At 33.8% G+C, this 27592-nt stretch overlaps 2 protein-coding genes and 1 long non-coding RNA gene across 3 annotated transcripts in view; 2 read left to right on the forward strand and 1 right to left on the reverse strand.

Moving 5' to 3' along the window:
• LOC149895418 (uncharacterized) overlaps positions 1 to 16373 on the forward strand; it is a 29942-nt gene extending 13569 nt beyond the window's left edge. Inside the window, exon 3 of the mRNA XM_090118739.1 lies at positions 15222 to 16373. Coding sequence (XP_089974865.1) covers positions 15222 to 16114 — 893 coding nt within the window. The 3' untranslated portion in view covers positions 16115 to 16373. The remainder of the gene's footprint in view (positions 1 to 15221) is intronic.
• The window catches only part of LOC149895407 (uncharacterized), a 270965-nt gene that overhangs the window by 197797 nt on the left and 45576 nt on the right, over positions 1 to 27592 (forward strand). The gene's annotated exons all lie outside the window — the stretch shown is intronic.
• LOC149895417 (la-related protein 1-like) overlaps positions 1 to 27592 on the reverse strand; it is a 98157-nt gene that overhangs the window by 51597 nt on the left and 18968 nt on the right. The window contains exons 2-3 of the mRNA XM_090118935.1: positions 20791 to 20989; positions 19388 to 19467 (exon numbers count right to left, since the gene is read on the reverse strand). Of these exons, the coding sequence (XP_089975061.1) occupies positions 19388 to 19467; positions 20791 to 20989 (279 nt within the window). The remainder of the gene's footprint in view (positions 1 to 19387; positions 19468 to 20790; positions 20990 to 27592) is intronic.

The raw sequence follows: 27592 nt of genomic DNA on the forward strand, positions 1-27592 counted from the left end.
GATAAAAGGGTATTCAGACATTTAAAAGACAACTTTTTACGGTGATGTCGCACTTGCATTGAGCAACAGCGGGGTTATTTTAAAAATTTCTGGTAATTAAACACCTATTTATTGGTTTTAATGATCATCATGTTAATTCAATTTTTTCACTTACCACATTTAGATTTAAATTTTTCGATTGAAGCCTTCTCAATAATTAAATGAAATTTTTAGGGTAGCTATCTGATAGATAGAGCAAGTTTTTAAAAGTCAAACGGAATACTTTTTTTATGTGATTTTATTTTTTTACGGGCCCTTGAAGTGGTGAACATACTGGGTAATTTTATCTTTCTTGCCATTTAATTCTTTTTTTTATTCCATTCAAAGATCTAACGATAGTAAATGTTACCATATTAAATTGGCCTATCTTTCAGCTTAGCACACAAAAAAAAATCAAGCATCTTCCGCAATCATTGACGTCAGCATGAGTGAAAATATCTTCGTGCTCGGCGATAGGTGAAAAATTGAAAAAAACGTAATAACTCCGAAAATACGAAAAATCGCATAACATACATGGGGGTGATTCGGATAGCCCTCTAGGTCCTCTACCTCTCAGCTTCCGTTCATCACTACTTTTTGGTACACCCTGTATCTACTACTAATCTATAGAAACAGTACATAACCTAACCTACTATTTACTCTTACATCAACACACATATATTTCTTAGTTTTTGTTTGTTTACTAGCATACTTAGTTGCAAATATTAAATCAACAAGTCTCTTACTCTAGTTCTAGACCATAGTCTATTTATGTACCTACGAACTTAATCTACATCCATGCATTAGTTTTTACGTGATCGAATGAACAACGTACACAAATAGTAACATACTTGTAGGTATATGTTAAACGAGGAGATCGACTAGTATATTTTAGTACGATTTCCACTTCTGTTCAATTACTTTATCTTTTCATAATTTCACATGCAATTACCAAAAAAACATCCAAAACAATTATCAAAATATTTTCCCTTTTCAAGCGACAGCCAGCCTCTCATATTAAAATACTTATATTACCATCCTTCCATAGACTATTTGGTCATATAAAACCGCCTACACTCTACAGAGGCTCGACAGACGGCGCCCCGCACCCCGCACCCCACGTATAGTTACTGTTTTAATTCTAGGGCTACCTTACCAAAATTTAAAAAATAAAGTTACATTGCAAAAATATATTATAATTGGGAAATTCAAGGAAAAAGAGTAAGACATTTCTTTATTATTTACTAGCGGTCCGCCCCGGCTTCGCCCGTGGTACATATTTACGTTTTCTCTACATAAAAACCATCCTCGTACTTCAAGGAATATAATAAAAAAAGAATTATCGAAATCGGTTCAGCCGTTCTCGAGTTATGCGCTTACCAACACATTTGGCGATTCATTTTTATATATAAGACTAGCGGTCCGCCCCGGCTTCGCCCGTGGTACATATTTACGTTTTCTCTACATAAAAACCATCCTCGTACTTCAAGGAATATAATAAAAAAAGGATTATCGAAATCGGTTCAGCCGTTCTCGAGTTATGCGCTTACCAACACATTTTGCGATTCATTTTTATATATAAGAAGATTATTCGATGTTTTGTTATACAATATATTTAGATTTAGCGTTACATATTTAAAAAAAGACGTGTAACACTCGGGGACTGCCGCGGTAAAGCTATTGCATGCTATGCCTTCAAGCCACACCTCCGCGCCCGTCCCCGTGGGGAGCGTGAGGTTTTTCGTTACTAAATTTCTGGATTCTGTCCCCGCGCTCAAGGCCCGCGATAGAAGCTATGCAATAGCTTAAAAAAAATACTTAATTTATAATTTTCAGTGTTGCGTTCCATTCACGATTAAGTAAAATAGTTCAACAACTAAATTATCCGTGAAAATATAGGTACTACAAAACTAGTTATTGGTAACATATTAGTATTCTTTCTATAACGAAGTATAGGATTGTACGTAGTGGCAACCCTGACAATTACGTATACTTATAATATATTGTATAGGTATTCGCGGACAAAGCCGCGTGCCTCACGTTGTATTGTATCTTTGTTGGATGATATTGTTCTATGGGTTTGTCTGTTGCTGTGTAAACACCCGTGAATGATGGTTGTCCATGAGACTGTTCTATTATCTATAGATATGTACTATAGTTAATCAACCCGGCTTCGATAAGGCTTTTGTGGTAAGATTTAAGTTTTCAAAAATTATTTCATTAAATAGCAGCAAATTCAATAAATATAAAACATTAGAATTCGTTCAGCCATTCTTGAGTTATAAGTGGTATAATGACGAATTACAACTTCTATATATGCATATCTATTTATTAAAAAAACGCAATCTTAAAAACACAACAAAAATACAATTCTCTGATAAGCATCGATTTCTTTGCATTTCCGCATTAAAATTAATATTTGTACAAGTATTCATTGTATTTTCAATCAATATATTATTTTCATTTGCCGTAAAATTACAAGGCAATTTATTTTTTCTTAAAATAAAAGAGTCTACATAATTTATTCAGAGGTTATAATGAAAAATAATGTACGGTCTATTTCTTTTAAGTTTTAACTATATACTTACTGAAAAACTATAATATTCTAAAATTTTACAATCAATCAAGGATTGTTTGATAATTTAGAAAGTGAAATAATAACTCGACCGCCAAAACAAGTTCGTCACTTCGGCAAAGCGAAAGACGCAGGTTCGAATCCCGTATGGTCGCGGAAGAATTCCAACCAATACCCGCGGCCCCATCATTAAAGCGGCTCGACGGAACACAGTGGGGTTTTAGTCGGTAAGAATCCGACATAACCCACGGCTCCTTCCCCGGGGGCCGTGGGTATCTTTGGAAGATTTCCCCACCTAAAAAAAAAAAGGTTCGAATCCCGTATGGCAATTTTTTATACTTATAGGTATTTTTAATTGCGATTAAAAAAAACTGGATATACATATAAATAACATGATCCTACATAAATATACACTTATAAATGCTTCATTGTATTTTATACCTATCTATTACAATATACATCTCAACACAATACAATCATCTTCAAACAAAAGAAGACCACTTTAGTTACCTATACTTAAACAAAAACCGAGTCGTGACTTCACGTTGTTTCGCGTAACGAACATACAAATTAATTCATAATATAATATGTTATAGCTTTTAAGATACAATAAACACGTTATAAATTATAATATATTCATTATATAACAATATAATAGCAGAAACTGTGCCAAGATCGTTAAGATATTATAAAAATCGTATTCGACGAGGTGATTTTATCAAAAACTAGCTTTCCACCCGCAGCTTCGCCCGCTTTATCTAAAATCTAATAAATTATATACTAACACCATCCTCGTGAATCACTCTATCTATTAAAAACGAACCCCATCAAAATCTGCTGCGTAGCTTTAATGATTTAAGCACACAGACAAACAGACGGAAAGCGTGACTTACCTACTATACTTAGACCGTGGTTTTAATACGTTTTAGACCCGGTTTTTAGTTTTTGCTGTGTCATAATTTGGTTAGGTAAGTTAGACAGATGCTGTGTCATAAGTTAGACAGACGGGAAGAACTTTGTTTTCTAACTGTGCATTTACATCAAACGAACATAGATCTAGATTAAGAGCATGCTTTCGTGATATTTTAGTGTAAACGAAAACTCGTATTCAGTGTTGTTCAGTATTAGAACATTGCATAGAATCTTTTCGAACGCACTAAGAACAACGAAAGAATGTTCTACGCCTGTTTACACTAAAAGAATTTGACATAGTGGGATTAGAACAAGATCGCGTAGCTGTAGTGATTAAATTCACACTGAATAAATAATCAAAGCAGCCATCATCAGACCGTCAAGGCGGTACCTACGTACTCACAAACAAACAGACTACCTTGACGACCAAACACACAAACTAAAATTAGACTCTTGGCCGATCATCAAATGCCTCGGATACTTGTTAAACTGTTATTCTAGTTAACGTTTGTTTTATTATTTATTTTTAGCTTTCCGAACCTCAAATGGAAAAGCGGAACTCTAAGAACCCTTGTTGTCCGTTTGTCTATCTGTCTGACAAGATCCTTATTTACCGTGAACACAGTCTTGAAATATGGTAAAAACCAACGTCTAATAGCACAAATTAAGGAAATATTGCTAAAAGCATAAATTGAAATTTGAAAGTTACAAAATAATAAAAAAATAGGTTTGTCCGGAGCCCTTGGTGCGATTCCAACTCGCACTTGGTCGATTTTATTACATATGAAAGAAAACCAGGCGCATTATTACCTATGTGATAAGGAACCTGTCGTAGAACATCCGTTAGCATGTATTTTTAAGTATATCCGTGGGTAGTTATTAGTTGTACCTACTTGTGTTGTTCAGAAAACAACAATTAATACTTTTGAAACAAATTTAAATCGACGCATAATACATCTTTCTCGAAAAAATCTCGACAAGGGAAATCGTAAATAAGTATAATATTATTTTCTTTAATTCGGATAATTTTAATTATTATTCAATTAAAGGAAGTTCTAGAGCAATGCCATAAACACATAAAGGTCACTCACTTATCTACTCAACTTGTAAGACGAAATAAAAGAGCAATATTTATTACAACACTAGCAAACCCGGCGAATTCCGTTTCGCCACCAGAGACACCTTTCTTTGCTAAAAACCTCACGGAGCCCGAGACCTTTCCAACAAAAAACCGTGGAAATCGGTTTGTGCCTTCTGGAGTTATTTTTGTTAAACCCGACTTATTTTTGTATAGTAGATAGAAATAAAATAATTGAAGGGTGATGACCGATTAAGACTGCACATGCATTCACAACTTATTTTCTCTACCACCGTTACCTACCTTTACTATAAAAAGTAATTATTGTAAGCGACTTAACATTACCATTGCAAAAAGACATCAGCTGACTACAGACTGAACATTAAAACACACACACACGTCAACCAATTGTATATCCACGCACACATACATAACATTAAATACCATACAAAACTGAATGTAGATGAGTCGGTAACATACAAACATACAGGTGAAGCTAATAAAATCGTCGCAAATTAATTACCAATTCCACTATACACACACACATACTACGTGTGGCCGGTGGCGGCACGCAGCGTTCGCGTTCACCTGTCGACCGAACCGGTCCGACCCGTAACATTTTACACAACTTTATCGAGTTTACGAAACGCACAACTACATATAAGTTAGGTAGGTACACCCAGTATCGGTTCAATTCGATACATTTTTGCACCGATCACATCCTTGCGTGTGAAAGAAATCAATCATTATATACAAAGACTTGAAAATTGTGAGCCGTCACGGGACGTCCGAGCCTGGGTGATGTGAAACAGCGATATTGTTTTGTAAAAGTAATATGAGGAAAAGAACAGATTGATGCATATAGACTACGAATCATCCTGCGTCACCACATCCATCGCCAAGCCAGAAATCAGTTTTACGTGCTTTTTCCCTGTTAGGGTACACCCCCGCATCCTGCCATAAGGATCATCGTTCCAAAAAGGTACTTATTGCCAAACAACACTAAAAAATTATATAAAATGTATGTATGTATCATTCTATGTAGAGTACAATCTGCGTTGCATGTCCTGATTGAATCAATTGCTACTACAATCACTGAATAAGGTGGCATGACTATGGCTCGAAACATCACGTGTGCAAAGAGGTGATATTCTCATCAGGTAATGTACACAAGGTAGTATTTTTAAACTCTATATAAAGACTACAATAATCTATGCATTCAATGAAAGGATACTGATGGAATATATGAAAAGATGACCCAGAATAATATGCCCTAAAAATATACATAACTGATACTACTACTGTTGCATAACCTAGTGGCAATATGCCTCCTATTCTACAACCCGCAAACTACATAAATATGTATCACTATGTCCCCATTAAAAATTTATTTTTATAGTTGACTATTATAAGTTCTGCGAACACAACAATGTAAAGGCAATGCTTTGCTTCAGATCAAAACAGATATCTTTATTGACCTTTTGTACACACTAATAAAATTCCCCATTCCAACATCACAAGCATCCTTGCCCAGAACCATTTTCCACATTTCTCTACTGAAATATAAGTTCTTGTAAACATTGTATCGTAGTCGTCCTATTAGCTACCGGATTCTCCTTGCAAACTGGACCATATTCCACTTTCCTCGTGCATTCCGTCACACGTTGGATAACCGACTAATTTAAATGCTAGTTGCGTTTGTTCAAAAGAAAACAAATATTAGTAAATCGTCTGCCAAATTTTTGCCAAAGCAGTCGCTTTATTATCTGTTTAAGCCGGGAAAAAAGGTAAAATGAAAAATTAAAGGCATGCTCAGGAATTATGCAGCTTTCTACTACTTAAATCTATACTAATATTATAAAGCCGAAGAGTTTTGAACGCGCTAATCTCGGGAACTACTGGTCCGATTTAAAAAATTATTTCGGTGTTAGATAGCCCATTTATCGAGGAAAGCTATAGGCTATATTATAATATATCATCACGCTAAGACCAACAGGAGCGGAGCAATGCGGGTGAAACCGCGGGGAACAGCTAGTAGTTTATAAATCATCTTTAAGTTTATGCATTGTGAATTTATGCAAAATACTATTTATAAATAAGTGTGAACTTATGTGTTAACCGTGAATTCAGGATATTCATTGAACTGAAATTTAAAACATCATCCAGACGTAATTTCGTAAATCATAACAATTCGAATCCGACTTCTACATGTAACATATCTCTAAGGAAATTGCAAAAGCTATCTGATCAATCACAAATTAAAACTAAATATTGCATCAACATGATTTACTAAAGGTCAAAGCAATACTAACCTACGATTAAAATATTTGAGCAATAATAATTATACCTTAGCAGTGCTATACATCAAATCATATAGAAATACATAATTTGCCATTTAATGTCCACAACTTGATTCATCAAGAGGTAACCTATTTAACGTTGAATCATTGTTTCTCAAGATTATTTCTTGTTAAGATCCTATGTTCTTCTGAAGTACATAACATTCAGTTACATATTTTCTATTTAAAAATATTCCACATTTCTCCAACTTTTCCAATCATTCTACCAAGTTTCCCATATCCATTCACACCACCAACTTTCTTACAAACTTCCTACGGAACTCCAAAGGAAAACCTATAATCGACGCAATAAGGATGCCAATTTGACTAACTAATAATACGCCGTAGTGTTAACGGTGTGTTTAATTACGATTTCACGAATTACTCGTTCAGTAGTAACTGCTAACTGGTAACGTTATCAATTTGTTCGCTTTCAAACTGTTTACGTGTCGATCGTGTGATATACTCTTACTGGAAATATTTGTCATTGTGATTTAAGCAGGAAAAAGGTATATATAAATGGGAAAATTTCACGAGATATTATTGGCAGTATGTAGTTCAGAATCGTCAAAGGTTGAAGACATTTTTTCTGTGACAGACTTAACAGGAATTAGGTATAGATCTGCTGCCCTTTCTTCGACCCTTTTACAAAAGATGGTTATTTTTAGGACACAAATAAAGTCGTCTTTCGAGCATCTTAAGCATATGAAAACTTAATATCTAAATACATCTGTACAATAATAAAATAATCCATACTAATATTATAAATGCGAAAGTAACTCTGTCTGTCTGTCTGTTACTCAATCACGCCTAAACTACTGAACCAATTTGCATGAAATTTGGTATGGAGATATTTATTATTTTGATACCCGAGAAAGGACATAGGCTACCTTTTATTGCGAAATATGTACCACGGACAAAGCCGGGGCGGACCACTAGTATCATCTATTTATGTATCTTAACATTCTTAACCAAGAATCCAAATGTAAATATTATATAATTTGACATTTTTAATGACAACGCGAGCGGCATGCCATACCGGCTGAACTTTGGCAAAATGCGATTTATATGCAAAATAGCCAATGATTTAAAGAGTTAATATCTGTTAATACGTAAGAGACAAAAACGTGTTGAAATTTAATAAGAGCCTTCGAAAAATAACTGTATAACTGTATTATAAAGTTATAACTTGTTAAAGCTATTACTTCCTTCCTAAATACTTTTATACAACGTGACTACTGTCAATTTAAATACAATTGAAAGGGCATTTTTTATATTTGTTCGTTTTATAATTTTCAAACTATCCAAACACTATCTAACTGAAAACAAGACAATTTTACCAACCGACATTCGTCAATCACCTGCACCATTCACTCAACTAAACTCCTTCCACATATTTCTTTCCACCCTCCACACACCTTACTACACACGAATAACATCCAGACTTCTGTACTCCTTAGTCCTTAGTCCTTACTGGACATACAAATAATAATTAATACAATCAACTGGACATAAATTATCAAGAAACATACTAGTCTCGTCTGACATTTCTCGTTTTTTATCATACATATACGACCTTTAGCTGACCGACTGTGCAAAGTCGATGCCATTATGCAGTTAAATTATTGCCAATGTTGCGTACGAGTCGCGTCTGGGGCCTTAGACAAAGTAACAATTACAAAACGATAACGAAGTTAGAAATCGCAAAAAAGTATGGGATTGACATTAGATAGACCACGTGATCTAACGCGGCGTATGTCAATCCCATACATTTTTGCGATTTCTAACTTCGTTATCGTTTTTTAATTGTTACTTTGTCTACGGTCCCTGGTTCGACCAACGTTTGATATTTAGTTAATTGGGACTTTCCTAATTAGCATTGACTTTTCAAAGATGCGAGACTAGACATGCAATAAGTATGCATAGATTATTTTACTCTTTCTTTATGGTTGCACATTATGATACGTCACTATTGCTCGAAGAGGTGAAGGAAAATCTATTAAAATAATATATTTAAGGTACCTACAAGACCATAAATACATATATCATAATGATGATAATGGTGATATAATATGTTTCTTTACAATGATGATAAGGAGTAAAAGTGTGTGAAGGAAGAAATGCATTTGTACATCTTAATTGGGCTTCCCCCTAATTGCCTGCACTGTATCTATCTTTGATCCATTGCAACTTGACCTTTACAATTCACACGTTTTAAATTCGAAATCCATACCTTCATATTCCGACACTAGACAATCACATACAACAACCAATCTTCACAACATAATCCAATTATGATACAATATTAAACGCGAAAAACTCAATCGATGCACTGTATCAAACGCTGCGCTGTGGTCAGCGCCCACAAGCACACCGCACACACACAAGCTTACAGAATAAATCCATGTTGTGTCTGTGAATCTGTGATATTCAATATCTGTATACATGTGTCTGTATGTCATGTTATGCATGTGTGATGTAATCGAATCAGCGAGGGGCTACGATCGGATGGGGTAACTCTAGGTTACAACTTACAAGTTAGCTAGACGTAGATAGCTCGTCTGATTCTGTTATTAAATCTTTGGTATCAACTTAGTGCAGTAATTAATATATTGGGAGCGGAAGGTTTTGGATGTTTGGTATGTTACATTGATATTTCTTTTTGTATGGTAAAGGCCGGAATTGCGTATTTAATGAATTTGCCATATAGATAGACAATAAATGTAGTATTTTGGTCCCTGTGTATATGATTTTCTGTTAGGTTAGTATCAAGGTATAGGTTCTGTATCAACCTGATTCCAACACTAAAAACAATTTTAACATTAATTAAATTAGCTTTATTCAGTTCACTGTTCTACAACATTGTGCTAGAGACCATTTTTTCTAAATCTTCGTTTGTTTTTCACAAAATTGACAACCCTACACATACCAAACAACTATTATAAAAGCAGTCCCTAACTAATCGTCGAGTACGATCCCCACTAGACACAATTATTAGTTAAATTACCATCCCAGTATTGGTAAACACGGTTCGACCTTTATCGTATGACCGCAAGAGCATCTCGCGATAGATACCGACCAATCTAATCTCAACTATGATACCCGTACCTACTGTAATACACCTTTTATCTATCTTCTTGTATACGTACTAGTTGTGCCGCATGGTTTCACCCGCGGAGATAAGTATTTCTATAGCTAGAACTAACAGCTCGTCTCGCCTCCGCCCGGATTGACCATTACATTATAATATATAGCGTATGAAATTACAGATAACGTAACTTTCTATTCGTAAAATAATTTTAGTGTGTAGATTCATACAATAATTAATATAATTGTCAAATTATAAAACAAAGTCGTCCGCCACATCTGTCTGTTCGTGATAAACAAAAAAAAAACATTCTGTGTTCACCAATGGTTCCAATAGACAACGTAGTTGTGGAATCACAACTTACATTTACACAAAATAGGTTATGCCACGTGGCTTCGGTGACGTTTCGAACAGATACGCAAAAAAAAACTACTAAATGTACTTACGTAGAGCATTGCACGCATGAGCAAGGGTCGCTTTGGCATTTATTTATTTAATGTTTGGACTCTTAATAACTCCTAGTCCGATTTTGATAAATATAAATCGATAGAAAGGTCGAATTACTTAATATAGTTTTCATATAATACTACAATATTGTATTTTATTCTGTATGTCGTCTCTGTTTAAATACTACAACAAAATTAATTTTGAACTTCGATAGATAAAAAGAACCCAAAAAATAATATCCTATTTACTATTTCGACGTTTTATAATCAATATCTATTATTGCAATAACAATATTATTTTTAAACACATTTGCTTAATTTTGCAGAAAAACATCCTTTTAGCGATTGCGTAGTATCTTTAAATACGATATACATATAAAAGAGAGAGGAAAATATTTTTTTGCTCTTATGTTAAACGTATGCATATTATGACAACAGGTATTTTTGGAAAATACCATACCATTTTATTGCGAAATATTCAAATTCCGCTGACCGATATAAATTGTTTTTGAATAAAATATTAACTAGATCGTATAAATTAAATATTAATACATGCAAATTGCAATCGGTATGCATATCCTCGCAATTTGCACATACGAAATATTCTAACACCTTATAATCGTACATACATAGAAAGAAACATAAAAACCAATCTCCTATATTAAAACCAAACTCAAACCGTGAAACACCATTCCAATTTATTCCACCGGAACAAATCTGACCAATAAAGAATCTATTCACAATGCGATAACACACACAAACACAACACTGGCTATTGAGAATTCGAATTATAAAAAAACAACAATATGGCAACTCTATAATCGAAAATTATGCATCGGTTACGCAACGTTTGTTTACTTGTAATACTGGCTGCTAAGCACCTATGTATTGTGCAGTTTGAACGACGTTCAATCGATTTAAAAATAAATTAGAACGAGCGCGACGCGGCGACGCAACGCGTTTTTGGCGGTATTTACGCGAGCGAAAATAGCAGCACCGCGACAAAACACGCGCGTTCCGTGCGAGAACTTTTTAAATTTAAATTCGGAATTCAAATAAAAGTTCTATTCTAATTCGTTATTCGAATTATGCGGGCACGCGACCGACATCGAAGCCGCTCGGCGGACGACTGGCGTCCCCTAGTGATGTGGTAAACATTACCGACAACGGCTGGAAAATTAATTCACTTTTACGGCTGCTTGCAATATTTTCGATATATGATTCCGAGCAAGGTCGAGAGACACGTAAATAGTACTTCGAATGCGTTCTATACGACTATGTCAATAAGTAAAAACTTAAATTTTTACGATATTTTTAGAGCTTAAGAAAAACAAGTCGACAAACGAACACTCTTTGCGAAAGCGAAATCACTTTAATGCTTGTAAAATATTATTTATACTACATAAAGTATATCTTTCATGTATTTTTTATTTACACGTCAAAATACTGATCGATTTAATTTATATGTTTCGATATTTGTTTTTCTACCAAGCAAAACGCATAGATCAGGTGTTATTTTCATAAACATTATATTTTTTTTTACAAAAAATTATATTTAATAAGTACGGTTCAAAATTATTAAACAAAGACTGCGTGATTCATTTAGGTACTTTACCTTTTATAAACCCTAATCACTTTCGATTAGACACACAAATAGGATGTTGTGTATGTATAAACAAATATTAAAATGCAATTAACATAAATAACTGATAAGTATAAAGTCATAGGAAATTCCGATCTATATCAAATAATTAATTAGAGAACCGTTAAATGTTATCTCTTAACAACAGAATTATAGAAACCGTTATTTTATAGAATACAGTTTGGAATTTTAATATCTATTTGAAAACACTATCTACAAAAACTATAAGTTCATTGTTTGCTTTGATCAATAATAAATGAAAAATGTATATTTATTTATTGGTCAATTTCTAAAGGAACAAACGTACATTCTCTTATTTAGCAAGACAAGTCTACAGTACCTACCACATAAATCGATATGAATTAAGCCACGTAATAACATGTTAAACCTACCAACATTCGTTTATTTTATTTTCACTTTTTAACTATCGCTATCAACACCACAACCTCTTGAAGTCTCGGAACCACTTACCATACAAAAAATCTACATATTCAAACTTATCGATAACCACAGCACATCCCTATCGACAAACAATGGCGGTCCGAACTGCGAATGGAAACGTGTTTTCGCACGGCACAATACCGTACTCGTACCTAGGACACTGGCGTTTATTATTTATATGTATAGTTTAGTTGGAAAATAATTATATATTACCATGACCGAGCGTTCGATATTAACTAGGTATGTTAAATTGTTAATATATTAGTTATACACGTGGTTTTCCTCGTGGTCCGTGAGGATTTGTTTGTTAAGAAATTATAGTATACTCCAGAAGGACGGTACCTATAGAAGTTTCAGTACAGAACAACAGAACTGCCCCATCTACATATTATAAAATTTAAATCAGCATAATATAACCTAACATGTTTCATCAAAGTGCTCATCCGTTTAAACATGATGCACGCACAGACATACAAACACAATCGTATCTAACTAGTATCAATGAATCATTTCAAATCTTAAAATATGCTTTAATTTCTTATATGTACCTGATAATTAATTGCCTTAAAATTTATATTTTATACATACAAAAGTATATGACAATCTCTAGTCTAACTTATCATGCAGCATGACATGCATGCATGACATTCTGCACACAATACGACGATGACACATGCCATGCGGCTTGAACATAAGCTCTTGCTTTAGTATTTTCATAATTTAACCTATACTACCTATATTCGTGCAGTATTTAAGAGGGGTCACACCCCAAATATTTCTAAGAATTTTAACAATACATAAAAGGGGTTCAAAATTAGATTAAATTTCGAGTGATCGCTCTTAACCTATAGGTGTATATTTTAGCAGTATATTTTTTGGATAAAAACTAGTGTTTTAAATATAGACAACTTTCGATTTTATACATTATTTTGATTCTAAACATAACAAATGTGCACAAGTCACAAACCACAACAAAAAGGAAAAATATCCATAATTAACTTTAAAACTATTTACTACCCACATGTATTTAAAATTTTTGATACATAATAATTTTCTACAGTCCTTATCAACGAAACATGGTTACTATCACCATACATACAGATTTTTCGTGTTATTAAAGTCGTGTCTTATATTGTTTCATACATTACCCAGAAACACAATCTTCACAAAATTCTGCAATATAACGATAAAACAATATAGACTGGGGTAGAAGCCTTTAAAAATAATGAAAAGATAAAAAAAATCGCAGTCGGATGAAACCCATTAGAAAAGGAGGGGAACATGATGAAAATAAAAGGAAAAATAAATTACGGTCAATCCGAGTTCGGGAAGTGGGAGGGGGGAGCTTTTAAGAGAAAAAAATGGTTTCTCTCGATTTCCGACAAAACTACAAGTCCTATAGAAAAAAGTTCAATGGCAAAGTTGTAGGTAATTAAAAGTTTTACAACTTTTGTATTCACAATTTTTTCACCTAACCTCAAAATTTAGGTGAAAAATTCAAAAAACCAAGTTTTTGGTCTTTTATTTTTATCTACTTCAAAATTTATTTTTTTTCTTCGAAATTTGGTAGAAACTTACTTTATTATGTCCCAAATACACTGTAATTTATTTGATTGAAAATGTTTATTTTTTCGGCTTATTTTGAATTAATACCAAAAAAACAACCTAATTTTCAATCGAAAAGTCACCCGTCAAAATATCAGCTTTTATCAAAAACTTGGGGTGCCTTTTATTCATTGAAATCTCTACTTTCATATGGTGTAAAAAAAATAAACACCACCATAGTAAATGTTCTCAGGAAATGCATACAAACAGTGTGATAATGAGCTTTTACTAAATCAGGCACACTTCTCGAACTCTATATCTTCTCTTGTATCGGCTTTTCGGTAATATTTCAAAAGAAAAATAATTATCTGTTCTAAGTTTAATATTTTACAGCATATTCAAAAGCAAAATGATGTCGATAATAACATTTCAGGTAGTTCGAGAAGTGTGCCTGATTTAGTAAAAGCTAATTTTCAGACTGTTTGTATGCATTTCCTGAGAACATTTACTATGGTGGTCTTTATTTTTTTTACACCATATAAAAGTAGAGATTTCAATGAATAAAATGTACTCCAAGTTTTTGAAAAAAACTGATATTTAGACGGGTGACTTTTCGATTGAAAATTAGGTTGTTTTTTTGGTATTAATTCAAAATAAGCCGAAAAAATAAACATTTTCAATCAAATAAATTACAGTGTATTTGGGACATAATAAAGTAAGTTTCCACCAAATTTCGTAGAAAAAAAATAAATTTTGAAGTAGATAAAAATAAAAGACCAAAAACTTGGTTTTCTGAATTTTTCACCTAAATTTTGAGGTTATGTGAAAAAATTGTAAATATAAAAGTTGTAGAACTTTTAATTACCTACAACTTTGCCATTGAACTTTTTTCTATAGGACTTGTAGTTTTGTCGGAAATCGAGAGAAACCATTTTTTTCTCTTAAAAGCTCCCCCCTCCCGCTTCCCGAACTCGGATTGACCGTAATTTATTTTTCCTTACATTTTTGTCATATTCCCCTCCTTTTCTAATGGGTTTCATCCGACTGCGATTTTTTTTTGTTTCAAAAATTATCAACTCATTCTACCCGCGACATCGCTACAGCGCGCACGCAAGAAATATCGCACGTAAAAATCAGCGTCAACCGTTTGTGCAAAGTTAACCGGCAAGCAACTGGCTGCACTTCGTAATTCTGACGGTTTGGAATGGAGCTGCGATCACTGTCTCAGTAATGTGTCTAGTCGTTCTTCCTTCTTCGTAACGCCAGACGAAAGTTCAGACGACGAGGATGCCCGCTCCAGCTCGACCCTCGATCAAAAAAAGCTAGTGGCGAGTATTACACGAGAAATGCAAAAAATCATCAAGGCCGAACTCGGCGATCTAACAACCGCAATGGAACATATGAACGGACAGATGACCGATCTCGAAGAATTAGTAAAAAGGCAGGAAAATACCATCAAAACATTACTTAACAAAAACACCGACCTAATTAACAAAAATAAAAATCTAGAACTACGGATTGCGGCTGCTGAACAGCATATTAATGAAATTGATCAAAAAATGCTAGCATGTACTATTGAAATTGCAGGAATTCCAGAAGCTACCAATCAAAACTTAAATAGTGTGTTGGAAAGTGTTGCCCAGAACTTACAAGTTAACATATGTGATGTACTATCATCCCGCCGCATGCCAAAACCCCAAAATCGTCCCCAATCAGGAAACATCATCGTGGAGGTGAAATCAAATGTGGTGCGTAATCAATGGCTTGCATCAGCTAAACAAAAAGAAATCACGGTTGGTGATATCTTGCCCCGATTGCCTTCAGATCAAGCGACACGTCGTGTGTTTGTCCGTGAAGCATTAACCCACCGTACAAAAACCCTCCTTTACAACGCTCAACAAAAATTGAAAGACAGTTACAAGTTTGTGTGGTGCAAGGCTGGTATTGTGTACGCTAAAAAACTTGATGATAAAAGCCGGCCATTCATAATAAGATCTTTGTCCGATATAGAATCCTTGTTATCTAAGTAAGTAGGTAATACATTGTGTCATATTATATATCTTGTATTCTACATCTAATATTAATAAGTAATAGGTATAACAAATAAACTCTAAATTTCTTTTTCAAACATTAATGGCCAATATAAATACATATAATCACTGTTTAGAAATATTTGATTGTTCAACAGTCAATTCATTTATTAATTGTGTACCCTTTAACCAAATAAATTTTTTATGCTTACATGTGAATATCAGGTCTTTAATAAAGAATTATACTAAACTACTAGTGCTCATAAATTCGTGTAAGTGTCCGATTGATGTTATTGTTTTAACAGAAGTAGGTATCTCTCATTCAATTTGTAATTTATATAACATACCTGGTTATAAAATGCACACTGAGCTACGATCCAAACAAAAAGGAGGTGGAATAATAGTTTATGTAAAAACTTATCTTAAATTTACTACAATACCCATCAAAAATACTAGCTTCGAATCAATTATTGGCACTTTAATGACAGCCGATAACTACTCCGTAACATTATGTGCATTTTATAGACCACCACAAACAAATAAGAACACTTTTGTGAACGAGCTATCTAATGTATTAGATAACAATAAGACATCCAATGTAATCATACTCGGGGACGCAAATATCGACTTAAAATCATACACTGCTATTAAAAATACTTATTTTGATATGTTGTCCGAGCACGGATTCTCAATGGGAATTTCAGATTATACTCGAATCGAAATGAAGTTAGACAAAATAACGAAATCTTGTATCGACCATTTATTTACACGATTAACCACTATGAATCCGTGCACGGCCGTGGTCGATACTGTTCTGGCAGATCACCGAGTTATTTTGTTAGCTTGCGAAAGTATTTGTACGCATCATATACAGCGTGATTCCATAATGTGTAATAAAATGTTTTATGATAGTAAAATATTATTTGAGGAACTAAATAACATAGATTGGTCTGTTACAAAAAATATGTCCTGCCCTACAAACATTTACAATTTTATTCGATCCAACTTTAAATCTGCTTATGATAAATCTAGTAAATATAAAAAACAAATTAATATCAAAAAAGTTAAACAACCGTGGATTAAACAATATATGATAAAAATGTGTGATGAACGCGATAAATTATTTAATAAATGGAAAAAAGACTCATCAAATAAATGCCTCAGAGTAAAATATAATAAAATCCGCAATAAAATTAATAAAATATTTGAAATTAAACGAAATAAATATTATGAAAATGAAATAAAAATGAATACAAAAAATCCCCGCAAACTCTGGCAAATCATAAACTCAATATGTGGTAGGGCTGCTTTGTCAATTGATAAATTTATTACTAATGCTTTTGATACAGAAAAAGAGACGTGCGCTATCATCGCCAATAAATTTGCGAACGAATTCAGAAACGCAGTTAAAAAAATCTTAACCTCCTGTCCGAATAATCTTCTAAATGATAAACATTACATCAGACCAACCAACGTTAGCTTCTACTTTAAAAAAGCCAACCCTAAAACTATAAAAAAGATTATTTTGAATCTTAATAGCCGAAAGGCGCCTGGTAGCGATGGCATTAGAGTAATAGACGTTAAAAGTATCTCAAGTAAAATAGCAGCTGCCATTTCACATCTTATCAACACTAGTTTTCTGTCAGGAATATATCCTAATGAGTTGAAGCAAAGCTGCGTTCGTCCTATATACAAAAAAGGAAAACAAGCCGACGTAACCAACTATCGACCAATATCCCTTTTGTCATCTATAGATAAAATCATTGAGAAATTTATAAGTGATCAAATACATCTGTTCTATTCTAAAAATAACGTAATCTGTAATAATCAATATGGTTTTCAACCACGTAAAAGCACCACTTCTCTGCTATCAGATTTTTCGGACACCGTGAACATACACCTGGATAACAAAAAACATGTTTTAGCTCTTTTCATAGACTTTTCTAGGGCTTTTGACACCTTAAATCATAAGTGTCTTATAACAAAGTTAGAGGCCTCTGGGATCAGGGGTCCAATGTTAAAATGGTGCGAAAATTACGTCAATGATCGATCTTTCTACGTAAAAATCGACGATTCTGTGAGTCGTGTGTTACCTGTTACTGAAGGAACAGCCCAAGGGTCGGTGATCGGTCCCCTCCACTTTATCACTTACGTAAATGACATGAATAACGTTCTTAAGCACTGCACTTCCTACCAATATGCGGATGATACTTGTTTGCTAGTTGCAAATCATAATGTTGAAAATGCTCTTGTTAATCTACAACAGGATTTTGACCGTATAAATAAATGGTGCCACGATAATGGACTTGTTCTTAATGCAGATAAAACCAAATTAGTACATATTCACTCTCCGTACAATAAAACATTGTTCGATGCGAACAATGTGATAATAGCTCATAATCATTATTGTTTGCATCAACGTAATGTGCGCAATTGTAACTGTCCAAAAATCGAAACTGTAAGTAGTCATGCGTATCTGGGACTTATAATTGACAGAAAGTTTAACTGGCAGCCACATATCAACTCTGTTTGTGATCGACTCCGAGCTATTCTAGCTAATATAAAAATTATTAAAAATAAAATGCCTTTTAAAATTTTGCTAATGCTATATAACGCCCTGGTTAATAATGTTATAAGCTACGGTATTAGTAGCTACGCCCGAACCTTTAAAAGCTATTTGAAGAACATTGAATCACTACAACTAAGAATATTAAAACAAATAGTATCTCCTAAGATAAAAAAATTATGTAAAAATAGTAATGAAAATCTCTTTCACCATTGTAAAGTTTTGCCGGTAGAATCTTTGTTCCATTACACAATATTAAAAGAACAATTCTTTAATTTTGACCTGCAGAAAAAACTTGATAACGTAATCATTACCCGTCAACAAACTAACCAACGCTTAATCATTCCAAAAATAATTAACATTTATGGTAAAAGAACAACTCGTTATTTAGTTCCTCAATTATTAAATAATCTTGATTTGAATCTAAAAAAAAGCATAAATAATAATAATGTTAAATCTAAATTAAAATTGCATTTTGTAAACAACCTGTATATTGTATAATGTGGTATAATTGTCTTTAACTTGTCGCGAGCACACGAGCGCGCTGTGCATCGTATTTGTCGTGGTTAGATTGCTTTGCATGCCGGACAAATCTTTGTGGTTTTTGGCATGTTAAATTATGTTAAATGTATTTGTTATTGATAAAATAAATAAAAAAAAAAAAAAAAAAAAAATATATTTAAGACACAAAATAATAAAGCACTTACCTTTTGATTGATTTTAACATTCTTGGTCGCCTTGACGACCGTAGGTTTCGGCGGCGGAGGGGCCGCAGGCTCCGCGGCTGCTACAAATATAAAAAATAGGGTATATTTATTATTTATTGTAAAAGTTATTACTCTACAGTAATGTCTTTTTGTAGAGAGGAATGTGTTTTTGTAAATAATCAATACTATCGCTTCAAACTTCAAACTAAATGAAGCGATGTGATTTGTTATTTACTAATACGTTCCTCGCTACACATCCTCGCACATTATTAGTGGAAATGAACCGTAAAAATTAGGAGATCAGTCTATTAGGACACAGAAAGCTGATCACCTACTTGTTCGTAAAGAAAATGGACCAGTGAAACGTATTATTTTGCTCTCACTAATTTTAGATAGCTGTACCATGCAGCATGCTTCTACATTACACACTATAAATGAAAGTATCAAATAATTAATAGATTTCAATTCCACCATTAAATGATAAATTAATTTTAACAGTGTAAAAAATAAACAGCAAAAAAGTCCAGAAACGCATGAACCAAACTCAGCAGTTATTGTCTTAACAAACACAAATAAAAAAAATATGTAAACACAGTTCTATTCTTCTAAATTCTATCGTAAATTAGACTACATCAAACAAACAATTTACCTATTTAATAATAATGTAACCAACTGTAAAATATTGTATAACAATTCGCATGACGGCAGCCAATCAATTTCGAGCGCGATGCCGGCCTCCAATAAATCAAAATTAATTTAATTTCTATTTATATGTTGATAACGAGGATAGATATTTTTATAACACGCGTGCTATTTGCAGAAGGAAAACTAAACAAATATCTTGGTATATAAACAATCAGCTTACTTTATTAATATCTCACTGTCAGTATTGATATTGTAAATATGAGATTGTTTAAAATATGAACTGATTTTAACGAAAGTTATTGTGCAGAAAGATTTTGATCTTCCATAACATAAAGGAATAGTTACGGTTAACAATTACGCGACAGAGCAAACATATCTTCACTCTAATAGTGAATCTTAATTCGAACGAAACTATTCAATTTGGATCTTTCTCAAGAACCCTACTAGACCAATTTTAATGAGGTTTCTTACACGCTAATATTAGCTTCACTTGTATATTTCCCACTATTATTTTCCTACTAGATTTCCGCCCGCGGCTTCGCCCGCGTTTTCAAAGGAAAACCCGCATAGTTCCCGTTCCCGTGGGATTTCCAGGATAAAACCTATCCTATGTGTTAATCCAAGTTACCCTCTATATGTGTGCTAAATTTCATTGTTATCGGTTCAGTAGTTTTTACGTGAAAGAGTAACAAACATCCATACATCCATACTTACAAACTTTCGCCTTTATAATAGTATATTATATTATGTATATTCACCTGTCACCACGGGCCCCACACTCGCAGACGCAACCCCTGCAGCAGCTGGTCCAGCTACAGCAACAGCAGCACTAGAAGAAGCAGCCAGCACTTGCGGCCTCGTCGGCTGCTGGTGTTGCGGCAGCAGCGGCGATCGCTTCTCGTGGTCGTGTATCGCCGGCGGCGCGGGCGGCGGCACGCCTGTACTGCCGCCGCGCACCTGTTTACGAGAATATGGTCTTAGTAAATAAATTCTACAAAAATATTATTAATTTTAAATTTATAAATTCTACAATACTCGGGCTGAAGTTAGGCGCAAGTAAATGTACATAGCAAAGATGGCGATTGTGGAAGACAAGGTATATGCGAGTTTGCTGTGTATTAGGTACTAGCTGCTCCGGTCCTGTTGATCTTGGCGTAATTATACATAGCCTAGCCTTCTTAGTTAAATAGACAATCTAACTTAGAAATAATTTTTCAAATTGGACGCCTGGTTCCTGAGATTTTCACTTTCATGCATACAAACAAACAAACTGTCCATTTTTATCATATTAGAATAGATTTTTTATTATTCATTTAGTTAACGTATTTTAAACTAGTACAAACAACACAGAAGGCGGCCTTATTAATAACAAGTAATCTCTTCCAGGCAAGCAACAGATTGTGTGAAAAACAATATTACTACAGCGGAGGAAGGTAAAAAGTTAAACATAAATAGATGATACTAAAAATACATAATATACACACTAATATAAGATATCGTTTATTCTATAAGAAAGTAATATATATCATTATACAGGATACAATAACGCTTTACATGTATATGTATATAATATATTTATATATACGTACGAGCAATTTAATTAAATTGCAACAGAGTTCCACCATTTTTGAAATCTTGCCCGAATCGAGTTTTGATATCGGAACTGGTTCTCAGTCAAAAAACCTTGCGAATGATACAAGTTACAAGTGTGAAGCGATTTGTTTCATATGTGTGGTAACCGCTACACAAGGGTTAGTTAAAAGGCGTGTGTCACTGGTGAATCTGGCAAAAGGTTATTGCAAACGGTCGGATATTATGTTTATGTCAGAGAAGGTATATACGCACGTATTAAACATATTGAATAGGTTTTAGAGAAATAAAAAAGAAGTCGAATTGATTTAATAGCTTGGTGGCTGCAACATCTGTCATAAAATCTCCGTTATTTTATCACCAAGTGACATAAATAAATTTTTAATTGAAGTTTAATAAATTATCTATCCACATTCTATGCATTATAATAATTTAAGGTCGCTTCTTAAAGAGTCGACTTGAACCAATAAGTTTAATTTTAATAAATACAATCTCTGACGATGCATAGCACTTCCAAAATAAGTCTACTAAACCGAAATTTCCACAATTACAATCCTATAAACATAAACCGCTTCCGCTCTTCTCTTGCACCACACCCCACTGTTACCAATACATCAGTTCGCTATAAATCGTAACGCACAACCAACGGTATATACAAAACCCACCTCTATCTCTTTTAAATAGAGTCCACAATCCTTCGCAGATCGAGATGAACAAAAATGTCAAACCAGAAGCTGGTATGAGTAATTATATTATACATTGCACAAGTATAATGTGTGGTAAGTGCAAATCATTATGAGGCTTCAAAACTATAAGAGATTAGCTACAAGTTTTGTATCAAGTGGTTTTTATGATAAGTGAGAACTTCAGGTTGAAAACGATTCCAATAACCGAGAAGATTTTTACATGTTCAAGGCATTGGTACAAAATTAAATCGTGCTTTACTTCATATCTCCATCTACTTCTAAGTCTACTGTTTTCAATTATAATAATATTTAAGTAGCCGTCTATGTTTAATAAAAAAACAAATTCTGTGAATTTTCCTATGAGGAAACACTTCAAAGTGTGTTATCTATGCAGTAATCGAATAATGGACGATCATACAATTCCACATCATGCAAAATAGTACTACACCATCAAAATCTGATCACATACTTATCTACCTAATATCTATACCTAAAAATCTATGTATCCAAAACCTTTCCCTATTTTCATACCTTGACCACAGATGAATAAATCTATACTAATACTAGCGGTCCGCCCCGGCTTCGCCCGTGGTACATGTTTACGTTTTCTCTACATAAGAACCATCCTCGTACTTCAAGGAATATAATAAAAAAAGAATTATCGAAATCGGTTCAGCCGTTCTCGAGTTATGCGCTTACCAACACATTTTGCGATTCATTTTTATATAAAAGACAATAAAGATTATAAAGCTGAAGAGTTTGTTTGTTTGATCGCGGTAATCTCGGGAACTACTGGTCCGATTTAAAAAATTCTTTCGGTGTTAGAAAGCTCATTTATAGAGGAAGGTTATAGGCTATATATCATCACGCTACGACCAACAGGAGTGGAGCCACGGGGGTGAAACCGCGCGGAGCAGCTAGTACTAAATAACTACCTTGACCTTAAAAATACCAAACAGATAGACAAAACTTTATCTCCACTCGACGTTAAATTAAAACTAACAATATTGCATTACTCAACGTCCAAGACAGGGACATTTGCCAAAATGTTTTCGCCATACCACCCCCGACCTTGTACACCCCTTAGACACCGTCACCCCAACCCCTGCACGTCTAGGCTATGTTTTTTGGAAGCCCTAATGAATATTACTTGCGTATAATTTAAATTGCTCTTGGTTCTTCAATAAGTTGGCAGTTATATAGACTTTTTATGGATGCACAACAGTTTACGTTTCATAATTAAGATTTAAAACTCATTTTTAGATTGCATAACAGTCATAATAATCCTTTTAAGAAGGAACATAATATCTATAATATAAAAATGAATCCCAAAATGTGTTGGTAAGCGCATAACTTGAGAACGGCTGAACCGATTTCGATAATTCTTTTTTTATTATATTCCTTGAAGTACGAGGATGGTTCTTATGTAGAGAAAACGTAAATATGTACCACGGGCGAAGCCGCGGCGGACCGCTAGTTTTAAGATAAACATAGTGCGGAAAATGCCAGTCCCATCCTTCTTGATTCGAATACCAAAACTCACTAACTAAAAAAGCCTTGTTAGTGGCCTGAATTATTAATTTTCATAATTATTTTATTCATGTTTTTCTCTAAAGCAAAGCTTCAATTAAATGTTGCTTATAAAGCCTGACCATGTTTAATTTAATTTTAGTTTTATAGCATGCAAATCCATACTAATATTATAAATGCGAAAGTAACTCTGTCTGTCTGTCTGTTACTCAATCACGCCGTAACTACTGAACCAATTTGCATGAAATTTGGTATAGAGATATTTTGATACACGAGAAAGGACATAGGATAGGTTTTATCCCGGAAATCTTACGGGAACGGGTTTTTCTTTGAAAACGCGGGCGAAGCCGCGGGCGGAAAGCTAGTTCTTTATAATTGGGAAAATGTATGTTATTCATTCTAATAATGTGCTCATCTGTGTATCTATTACTAGCTGCGCTTCGCGGTTTCACCCACGTGGCTCCGTTCCTGTTGGTCTTAGCGAATGATATATAGCCAGACTTCCTCGATAAATGAGCTATCTAACATCGAAAGAATTTTTCTAATCGGACCAGTAGTTTTAACTAACAAACTCTTCAGTTTTATAATACTAGTATAGATAGATTATAATCTTATATATAAAATTCTCGTGTCACAATGTTAGTCTGCATACTCCTCCGAAACGGGTGGACCGATTCTCATGAAATTTTCTGTGCATATCGGGTAAGTCTGAGAATCGGCCAACATCTATTTTTCATAAGTACCACGGGCGAAGCCGGGGCGGACCGCTAGTATTAGTATAGATTATTACGTGTCTCAAGATTTGCGTACAAAATTAATTCAGGTATAGACTTACAAAATCACTTGCGGTTACATACATGACTTGACACCACACTTCGTTTGTGAAATGTGACGGGTCAGGGATTTAGTAAATCTAGATTATATTCGTTATATCACACATCATTTAAATTATAAATGTCCACTACATTTTTGCTATTTATAATACATTTTGTGCAATTTTAGTACCTATGCATATTTGATATCAGAGTATGTTTTGAATAAAATATGTCCGTTTAAAGTGGGTCAAAACTCATAATCGAGTCTATAGGAGTCGGTAACATACCAACATACAGGTGAACCGTGAAGCTAATAAAAGCATGTTAAAAAGATACAGGCATCCTTTGTAAAAAGAAGAAAACACGTATATTTTAAAAGGTACTGTAAAAATGGGCTTGACACGTTTCCCTCCACTGTAACTTTCCGCTTGTTATTCATATTTCCCTCTAAAAGCAAGCTTCAAAATGCTGGAATGACCTACCGCCGCCTATTCGTTCCCAACAAAGCGTATTCTCTTTTAAAAACAAACTGAAGTCTTATCTTCTCGACATTCAAAAGCGCAATCAGAAATTTTAACCCCATCCAATTGCCTTTTATTGATAAGTTTTTTGTTTCAAAATATGTATACACACTTATACAAATTTCATATATATATGTATGTATCAATATCTAAATATATTATATTAATGACTATTATTTAAATGTAAGTAAGTATATTAAATTTTATGTGCACAAATTTAAATTTAATTTAATACACAATATACGTATATTATTCATATTCATTTACTTATTATATTTATAAAGTATATATCGATTAAATTATATTTAATACAGTTTGCATACCGAACGGAAATACATCCACTGTCAATAAGACATCCTAAGGCGGCCACTGAAAATCAGTGATGACACACTGAGTGGTTGGCCTAATTATGGCATATGTATTTTTTTTAAGTTCCTTTTTTTTTCATAATATTATGTCCATAATAAAGTTATTTCATTTCATTTCATAAAAGGATAAAAATAACAAAAACAAATCCTAACATTATAAATATGAAGGAATTTATGAAAGTGGCTTTTTATTTTACACAAAAATTCCCCGAACCGTGGCTAAAATTTGGCAAACAATTTTATAATGTACCTAATCCAGGTTAAGTATTACTTAGTAGTACAAATAACACACCTTAACTTGGATTATTATCTCTACATCTAATATCATAAGAGTTTGTTTGTTTGTTTGCTTGATCGCGCTCATCTGTGAAATAACTAAAGCGAATAAAAAAAATATGTAAGTGTCAGCTAGTCCATGTATCGAGCAAGGCTATATGCTTTATATCATCACGCTAAGACCAATAGGAGCGGAGACATGCAGGTGAATCCGAAAGGCACAACTAATATTCATTATACATATTCATAATAGCGCTCTTCTAGCAACAAAATCTCAAATGAAACGCACAAATCTCAACCAGTATCTCGTAATATCATCAGAATCGATCGCACTTTTTGCTAGCGAGTCAAAATCCGTTCGTTACTTTTTTGTCCACATTTACGAAGCCATTAAATAAGCGGAAATATCGCGAGTAAACATATTTAATCTCTATATTATATAGTTTTTTTTTTTTTTTTTTTTTATTGACGATAGGGAAGAGCTTGACACAATCTCGCCTGATGTTAAGCTGAGATGTGATCTAAGATGGTACGCGCTTGCCTAGAAGGTACCTGTTCACTCTACGTCTACGCTTGAAGACATAAAAATAATTATTTGAATAGTTAACTCAACTCGATGTTTATCGAGGTTTTTCATGAAAGGTTTGCTTTTAAATAGCATTAAAACATCTTCTGCGCTGAAAATTAATAACAACATTTTTCATTGATAGGAGAGGAGCATCTCCTATTAGTTATATTGCAATGTAATATAACCTGTTTTTTTTTATAGTGGAGAATGCATTTAGGCATACCCAGGGCACTCGGGGGATGAGCCCTGGGTTATGTCGGACTCACCCTGCTGAGTGCAGGGTCCTACCGACTAAACTCCACTGTGTTCCGCCGTGCCGCTTTATTGACGGGGCCGCGGGTATTCGGTAGAACCGCGTCCGCAGACCCGTCAGCAATGTAATATAACCGAAGCCATTTTCGACAAATGCACTAACCAACTCAAAACAATTATCCAATTTGAACCATCACTTCCCGAGATTGCAAGCACGTACAAACAAACAAAATCTTCACCTTCATACTTCCTAGCTTGATCGTGTCTCAAACTAAGCTCTTTGCACACATCATCACACAAATGCATTGCCTATTCACGCATAGCACTATGAACTGTTATGTTTTATAAATGTAGGTAAAAAATTACACGCTCCGTTTCTACTAATAAAACAACAATAGCCCAGCGTTAACGCAGAGTATAAATAGATTTTCTTTTATATGTGGGACATTATTGAAACAAGATGGACCTTGAGATAAATAGTTGTGTGCGATGCTGCATCTATGCGTTTATAGAACTGATTTTCAACCGACTTCAAAAAAAGAGGTTCCCAATTCGACTGTATTTTTCGGATTTGGTACCTCGACTCTTTTTATTGGTCGATTCTTTGTCTGTTTGAATGCTGGTGACTTTCTTGTGATCCCATTTAAATTTGGTCTTCTTCTGACACGTGAAGGCGGCTTAGTTTTATGTTAAAAAAATTAAGAGATTTATTTTCAGACCGCGGAGATTTTTTCCTTTTTATTGAAAAGATGATTTGAAGCTTGATTTGTATAAACAAGACAATCATCATTTGCGCTTAAAAACAAAATACTACTTAAATATAAATAGATATAAACAATCTTGAGTACAAATAATCTAATTCCTGTTGTATTCTTACGGTTTCTCTAGCAGAGCAAGTCTGAAAAAACGTCTTACTACTACAATAACAGTACTAAAGACATTTAAATCCAGTCA

This window comes from Colias eurytheme, chromosome 31, assembly GCF_061535395.1.
Source record: "Colias eurytheme isolate Ceu_HAF_F1 chromosome 31, ilColEury1 Martin Lab GWU primary, whole genome shotgun sequence".
Classification (NCBI taxonomy): domain Eukaryota; kingdom Metazoa; phylum Arthropoda; class Insecta; order Lepidoptera; family Pieridae; genus Colias; species Colias eurytheme.